General features: G+C 44.2%; 1 protein-coding gene across 1 annotated transcript; it reads left to right on the top strand.

Moving 5' to 3' along the window:
* The first annotated feature begins 882 nt into the window (after positions 1-882).
* LOC131428813 (uncharacterized) lies at positions 883-6,861 on the top strand. The gene is made up of 2 exons (XM_058592853.1): positions 883-3,073; positions 3,137-6,861. The coding sequence occupies exons 1-2, from the start codon at positions 883-885 to the stop codon at positions 6,859-6,861; spliced, it is 5,916 nt and encodes a 1,971-aa protein (XP_058448836.1).
* The last annotated feature ends 1,697 nt before the right edge of the window (positions 6,862-8,558 follow it).

The following is an 8,558-nucleotide window of genomic DNA, read 5'->3' as shown; positions in this document are numbered from 1 at the left end:
TGCATCGGCCAGAAATACTCGAAAACACGTTTTCGTTCGGCACGTCAGAAAAGACATTGCACTTCGTTGCAAAACAAACAGTGTTCTGTAAGTAGCAGAAACATTACGTCTGCTTATCGGTTTAAATTGAGCTGCCGAGTTTAGTACTAAGCAGTTCAATTTGATTTGCTCTGCACTGATGAGTCAAAGACGCTGTGTTTATTGGGTCGATATTTTGCTAAATTTCGCAGCACCGATCAGGGGTGATAACGCTGCCCCAATATCATTGTTACGCCATTTGCGAACGTGCTTCTCCCGTCAGTTGGTGGTGCCCCCATCGAGCAGTCAAAAGGTCACTGCGCCAATGGAACGAAGAGGAAGCAGGAACCGCTGTCAAACTGAAAAAGTTGAAAGTCACGGTGCAGTATCAGTACAGTACAGTGCAGTGAAGTACTCTTTACTCTTATTACTAGTGATTACATACTAAAAGTGAACTTTAAAACATAGGTACGGAATCTAAAATCTTATTCTATTGAATTGTTATTTATATTACAAACTAATTACTGAACTGAATTACCTAACACTAAACCTAAACTATTCTAACCTATATAGCCTGAACACCTGCGTGTGAACAACAGTTGAACGAACCATAGTAAGCGAGAAGAAGAAAACTAAACGTAAGCTAAAATTTCTTATAAATATCTTTTTCTAACTGTTGAAATTCTGCAGGAAATTAAAATTTAAATACCTAAAACAAAAGGTGTTTTTATTCATGTTTCGGAAGCAGTTGTGTTGTCAGTGAGAACAACAATTTTTAATTTCGTTTACTTGGATTATAACGGTGCTGGCAGAGCTGATAGAGGCGATAAAGTTCTGATCTGGGCTTGGATTGTTTACTGAAGGATGTCTGCAGAACAAACTGATGTAAGGGCAGGTAAGACAGGTGAACAGCTAGAACTCGGGAATGAATCAAATAAAGATAATTCTCTCACTAACGTCCCCCCACCTAAACCGTCTAGTTCAAATGAAAAATCTCCCCTGGTCAATGAATTCCCCGGTGCGATCGCCGCGTTCGAGTCGAATAGTTGCCGTATGTGTCAAAACGTCGATAATAGCCGTATGGTTCAGTGTGATTCGTGTGATAATTGGTATCATTTCGAGTGTGTAGGAGTAACCCAGGAGATCGAATACAACGATTGGAAATGCTGTAAATGTGCGAACGCGAAGGCAGTCCAGATGTTCTCGAGCTCGAAACGGAATCCTGCGCGAACTGGAAAGACCAGTAAAAGCAACACGAAGGAGAAGAAGTCGACAAAACTGACGAAAAGCTCCCCGAACCAGGTGAAAAGGACAGACAAACAACTTAGAAATGCGAACCGAAAGAAGAAAGCTGAAGGAAAAGCGGATAAAGTTAAACCGGAAGAAAAATTGGAAGAGGAAGCAAAGGAAAATTGCAGTTTGAAGCAGGACATTAAATCATTAGTGTCGAATTCTTCACGAAAGTCGGAGCGAGCGGTGCTGGCGCTGAAAATGAAGCGGCTTGAGGCCGAGCAGACTCTTTTGGAAGAGGAGATGAAGCGGAAAAGGGAAATGTTAGAGAGAAAGTTTTCATTGTTGGAGGACATGGCTGAAGCTGAGGAACGTAGCAGTACTCATAACAGCCGTGCTAGTGTTCAGCGCAGTTCAGATGCCAAAGTGCGCTCATGGCTGACGGAGAACGATTCGAATAATCCGAATGATTCGCAGTCGAGTATTTCGGGATCGACCAGTGATAGTGAAAACGAAGATGGAAGTTCAACAGATAAATACACTACCACAGAAGGAGAGGACGAAGTAAAGTTATTTCAGCCACCAAAGCAGTCGACTCCCGTGGGTTCTCAGAATTTCTCGAAGAATCGTTACCATCAGTCCGCTAAAAGACGTACGAGTCTTACGAGAAAACAGATAGCAGCTCGTCAAGTAGTACCTCGCGATCTTCCGAAATTTGCTGGTAATCCAGAAGAATGGCCGATGTTTTTGTCAACGTTTGAGAGCACATCTAAGATGTGCGGTTATACAGATGAGGAAAACATGATTCGACTTAGAAGTTGCTTGAGGGATGAAGCCTTCAACACTGTCCGTAGTCTGCTTATGATGCCATCGACTGTGCCGAAGGCAATCAGTACATTGAAGTTACGTTTCGGACAGCCCCAAATAATTATCAATACGCTAAGAGCAAAGGTGCTAGGAATGCCACCGATCAAGCCGGACGCAATGGATAAGTTGATCGATCATGCGTTAGCCGTGCAGAATCTGTGTAGTACAATCGACGCGTGCGGAAGAAAGGAGTACAAACGAGATGTCACTCTACTGAATGAAATAATCGGAAAGCTGCCATCGTCTCTGAAGCTGGAATGGGCAAGATACCAACGAAAAACTGCGAAAGTGAATTTATTTGTGTATAGTGAATGGATCTACGATATTGCAGAAGATGCTTGCTTGGTGTGCGGACTACAAGGAGGAGATAAATACGTTGACTCTCGTAGTAAATCGAAGGGAAAGGCGTTCCTAAACACTCACTCCGACTACTCACCGTTAGAAACAGCTAAGCAGTATCCGCCAGAGTCCCAGAAACCAGGACATAGTCGCGAAATGACACTAGCTGATACGAGTAAGTGCTGCTTGATCTGCAAGGGAAGCTGCAAGAACGCAGGAAAGTGTCCACGATTCCAAGGTTTATCGTACGATGCAAGGTGGGACGCTGTTCGGGAGTTTAGGATTTGTCGTAGATGTCTTCGGCAACATGGCGGTAGGTGTGACGCGAAGCCATGTGGGAAGAATGGTTGCACCTTCAAACATCACCAGTTACTGCACAAAGAGTTGGTGGTTGTTACCGAAAGCGCTGATAGAAAGTCTTCAATGAAAGAGGAAACGAATGTTAACACTCATCTGTCGAGTTCCGGAGTCAGAATGTTCCGCTATTTACCGGTTACACTGTACGGAGCCACGAAGCAGGTAGAATGCTACGCGTTTCTAGACGATGGTTCGGAGTTGACACTGATCGACCAGAATCTGGCGGAAGACCTAGAGGTAGATGGAAAACCTAAGCCGCTCTGTCTGAAATGAACTGGTGGTACTCAACGGTTTGAATCCGAATCTCGCAGTGCTGATATCGTAGTTAGCGGACATTCTGGGCGTAAGTTTGTGCTAGATGATGTGCGTACAGTGGAAGATTTACAGTTACCAGTTCAATCACTCGATGTCGATATTCTTAAGAAGAGTTACCCGTATCTTTGCGATATTCCCGTAGCGTCGTACAAAAACGTTCGTCCGCGTATCCTGATAGGATTGAAACACGCCAGAATAACATTGGTTCGTCGCAGTCGTGAAGGCAAGATAGGTGAACCGATCGCCGTGAAAACACATCTAGGTTGGACGATCTATGGAAGCAGTAACCTACCGGATCCTGATGGAACAGCACATCGTATCTACCACATTTGCGAGTGCAACCACTCTTCCGACGACAGTCTTCAGCGTCTTCATCGTGCCGTTAAGAGTTTCTTCAGCCTGGAAAGTTTGGGCATTTATAAGCCGGAGAAAATCCAGCCATCCACTGATGAAGAGCGATCGCAACGTTTACTACAAACACTAACATGTCGTGTTTTAGGCCAGTATGAAACAGGATTACTTTGGCGTTATGACGAGATCCGTTTGCCCGACAGCAAACCTATGGCACTAAGTCGATTGAGGTGTCTAGAGAAACGCTTGGATCGTGATCCAGAATTGACCCGCGTTCTTCGGGAAAAGATGGCAGACTATATAGCGAAGGATTATGTTAGGAAATTAACAGCCGAAGAACTCGAAGAGAAGCAGCAACGAGTGTGGTATTTACCAATCTTCCCTGTTATTAACCCGAATAAACCCGGAAAGGTGCGAATTGTCTGGGACGCGGCAGCATCCGTCCACGGTGTTTCTCTAAATTCAGTACTGTTAACTGGACCGGATGAATTAACTTCACTTCCTGCTGTGTTATGCCAGTTTCGTGAATACCGTATTGCAATATGCGGAGACATCCGCGAAATGTTTCATCAGGTGCGCATCCGTTCGGAAGACCAACACTGTCAACGCTTTCTATGGCGAGAAAATCCTGAACAGGAGCCAAGTACGTATATCATGAAGGTTATGACTTTTGGGGCATGTTGTTCCCCAAGTACAGCGCAGTTTGTGAAGAATCGTAACGCTGAGCGGTTTCAAGAACAATATCCGGCAGCCGTCGATGCAATAATCAGGAAACATTACGTTGATGATATGTTGGCTAGTGAGGAGTCGGAAGAAGCTGCAATTGAGCTTGCTATGGCTGTGCGGCTTATTCACGCAGAAGGCGGATTCGAGATCAGAAACTGGTTGTCGAACTCTCAACGTGTCACAGCTGCGTTACGCGGAGAAACAGCGGTGCACAAGGATTTGGATCTAGCGACAGAGTTAGCGACGGAGAAAGTGCTAGGAATGTGGTGGGACACATCGAACGATCGATTGACATTCAAGGTATCTTGGACTCGCTTCGATGAAGCTCTGCTGATGGGAACCCGTCGGCCTACTAAAAACGAAGTGCTTCGAGTTTTGATGACCATATTTGATCCGCTAGGTTTGATCTCCAATTATTTAATGCAACTTAAAATAACTCTACAGGAAGTGTGGCGCTCCGGAGTCCAGTGGGGAGAATTGATCAAAGACAAACAGTTCGAAGCATGGAAAAACTGGGTCACGCTTCTTCCTTCTTTGGAACGCATCAGCATACCGCGATGCTTTCGTAAGCAAACGACGGCTAGCAAGTCAACCGTGATTCAGCTACACGTGTTTGTTGATGCTAGCGAGAACGGTATGGCAGCCGCTGCGTACTTGCGCTTCCAGGATACGAAGAATATCGAATGTACGCTACTGTGTGCAAAGACCAGAGTTGCTCCGCTTAAATTCCTATCAATCCCAAGACTTGAGTTAACTGCAGCAGTGATTGGAACAAGACTCGTTAACAGTTTGGTCACAGAACTATCGTTAGAAATTTCTAAGCGTTTCTATTGGACCGATTCCCGCAACGTTCTTTGCTGGTTACAGTCGGATCATCGTCGATACAGCCCCTTTGTAGCAGCTCGAATCAGTGAAATATTGGAAACGACAGAGGTATCAGAGTGGAGATGGGTGCCAACTAAGCTGAATGTTGCAGACGATGGAACCAAATGGCAGAGACGACCTGATATGAGTCCCAACAGTAGGTGGTTTAACGGTCCGAAGTATTTACAACTGTCGGAAGAGTTCTGGCCTCCCATAGTGCACAAGAACAGTGTGACTGACGAGGAGCTACGTCCTAGTGTTCTCCTTCATCATCAAGTATCATCACCAATGATTTCCGCTAGTAACTTCTCCAGCTGGAAGCGACTGTTGCGTGTGACCGGATACGTAATTCGATTTGTGACAAACTTACAACTTCGTGTAAGAAGGAAGGACCTAATCACCGGTTCATTGTCCAGCGAAGAGCTCCAGCAGGCAGAGAAATACCACTTTAAGAGTGCGCAGTTTGATGTTTCTCCTGACGAAGTCACCTTGCTACAAATTGATAGGCAGCAATCGGAGTCGTCGAAATCTATATCGAAAAGTAGTGCTGTTTATAAACTGTGCCCCTTTCTTGATACTCACGGTGTGATGAGAATGAAAGGGAGAGTCGACGCGTGTGAGTTTCTGCTCGAAGATGCAAAAAATCCGATAATCCTACCTCGATTGCATCCCGTTACACGTCTCATTCTAGCGTACTATCACGAAAAGTTCCACCATCAAAACCATCGAACGGTCTTGAACGAAGTAAGGCAGCGGTTCTACGTTCCTCGATTGCGAGCTTTACTTACGAAAACTCGAAGTAGTTGTCAACGATGCAAGATTCGGGATGCCGTCGCGAATCCACCTGCTATGGCTGACCTTCCACCGGCAAGGTTAGCTGCCTTCACACGTCCGTTCGCTCATACTGGAATAGACTATTTCGGTCCTATCGAAGTCGTACTGGGAAGAAGGGTTGAGAAACGGTGGGGGGTTCTACTGACTTGTCTTACAATCCGAGCTGTTCACCTAGAAATTGCCCATTCTTTAACTACTGATTCGTGTATACTTGCCCTTCGAAACTTCATTGTACGTCGTGGAGTGCCAGTTTCCTTCTACAGTGACAGAGGAACGAACTTTATCGGAGCAGATCGCGTGCTACAGGAAGCGTTGCAGGTGGTGAATCAGGAAAGGCTTATGCAAGAGTTCACAAGTGCTCAAACCTCATGGCACTTCAATCCTCCGGTATCACCGCACATGGGCGGCAGCTGGGAGCGACTGATACAGACAGTGAAACGTAACCTGGGGGAGATCGTTGGTGGTCGCAGACCGACTGACGAAGAGCTGAAGAACGCGCTCATCGAGATCGAGGGAGTCCTGAACACAAGGCCACTCACGCATGTTCCAGTTGATGCTGAATCTGCAGCAGCTCTGACGCCGAACCATTTCTTACTCGGATCGTCCGATGGTTCAAAGCCGTTGACGCTGTACAGTGAGAACGTAGCAGTTTTACGACATGGGTGGGAACTATCCCAAGTCATTGCGAATCGATTCTGGAAACGATGGCTTCGTGACTATCTACCGGAGATAACCAGACGAACCAAATGGTACCAGAAAACTAAACCTATTGAAGTCGGCGATATTGTAATTATTGCTGATCCAGATCATCCCAGAAACTGTTGGCCACAGGGTCGCGTCATCGGTGTGACTAACCGTGACGGTCAGGTAAGACGTGCGACAGTTCAAACGGTAAAAGGGGTCTACGAACGTCCAGCCGTGAAGCTAGCTGTGTTAGACGTCCGAAGCAAAGCAGAGTAGGCTGCAACTAAGTGCAGCATACTGGGGGGGAGTGTTACGCCATTTGCGAACGTGCTTCTCCCGTCAGTTGGTGGTGCCCCCATCGAGCAGTCAAAAGGTCACTGCGCCAATGGAACGAAGAGGAAGCAGGAACCGCTGTCAAACTGAAAAAGTTGAAAGTCACGGTGCAGTATCAGTACAGTACAGTGCAGTGAAGTACTCTTTACTCTTATTACTAGTGATTACATACTAAAAGTGAACTTTAAAACATAGGTACGGAATCTAAAATCTTATTCTATTGAATTGTTATTTATATTACAAACTAATTACTGAACTGAATTACCTAACACTAAACCTAAACTATTCTAACCTATATAGCCTGAACACCTGCGTGTGAACAACAGTTGAACGAACCATAGTAAGCGAGAAGAAGAAAACTAAACGTAAGCTAAAATTTCTTATAAATATCTTTTTCTAACTGTTGAAATTCTGCAGGAAATTAAAATTTAAATACCTAAAACAAAAGGTGTTTTTATTCATGTTTCGGAAGCAGTTGTGTTGTCAGTGAGAACAACAATCATGTTCATAAAATCTAACAATTTTCGTTATGATGTTCGTAGATGATTATGTAAACGGTTATCACCGACGATTATTATTGGTGATGGTAGCTGTTTTTTTTGAGAATTGTAATGCCAACACAGGGTTTTAGAAACTCAATTTTTAACAACATGTTTTCTTGTCAACAAAATTTTATAATCTTACGTATTTGTCTAGATCTGTGGTGTTCTTGCTAAATCTACCAAATGTCTCCATGTAGATCGGTCTATGGTCACTCTTCGTTAGCCATTCAAGGCATAGATATTCGGTCATACCACAAATAAATATCCAGACTAGACACTAACGAAGTTTTTGTGGTGTACATCACGATCCTTCGTGATCAAACTAGCATCAATGATGTTGAACTGGCATCAATGATGCTGAACTGGCAGCGCTGATGAGTTCCCACCACCGCTTGTTTACAATGCAATTGTCAAATTCTCAAGCTGCTAGAATGCAGCTGTTTCTGTTGATGCAGAATCTCGTACCGCTACAAAAAACATTCTCAAACATCTATTCTGAATACATGGAATATTGTGCACTTCCGGTAAAACCCTCAACGAGTGAACACGTCGTATCGTGTTAGTGCAGTGAAAATTCGAGTATTTCGCGAGAAATAAAGGATTTTCATCCGTACTTCGGTGACTCCACGTTGTCACATAGCGAGGGTTTCACTTGTAGTCCAGTGAAAAGAAAGTCCATTGGACTATAAACGAAAACTAATTGGCAATATAGCTAAATCGCTGTGCCATCAATCGGCGTCATCTCGAGTGAGGTGACGCACCAGAAGTGAAGAAGAAGAAGGTATATTGTGTAAGCGATATTTGTAATGTGAATAGAATCAACTTTATTACACGAACATCGTAGTTTTTCATTTGTATTCGCGCCATTAATTTGGTAGGGATTGTTCACCTCTGAGAAACTTTACATCAAACATAGATTAACACAGGTTTCAATATCTGTTTATTCTAGTTGAAGACACATTCCCTCGAATCACAAACGAGCTTGTAGTTGCTGTCTTTTAACACACCAGTTAAATATATTTCGTCGTATGTCTAAGCCGCAAACTATTTGTGATAACAATCGAATTTCAGAATAGGTAAAATAAAAATCAAGTTGTT

This window comes from Malaya genurostris, chromosome 2 (genome assembly GCF_030247185.1).
Source record: "Malaya genurostris strain Urasoe2022 chromosome 2, Malgen_1.1, whole genome shotgun sequence".
Classification (NCBI taxonomy): Eukaryota; Metazoa; Arthropoda; class Insecta; order Diptera; family Culicidae; genus Malaya; species Malaya genurostris.
This window is presented reverse-complemented; position numbering and strand designations above follow the sequence as displayed.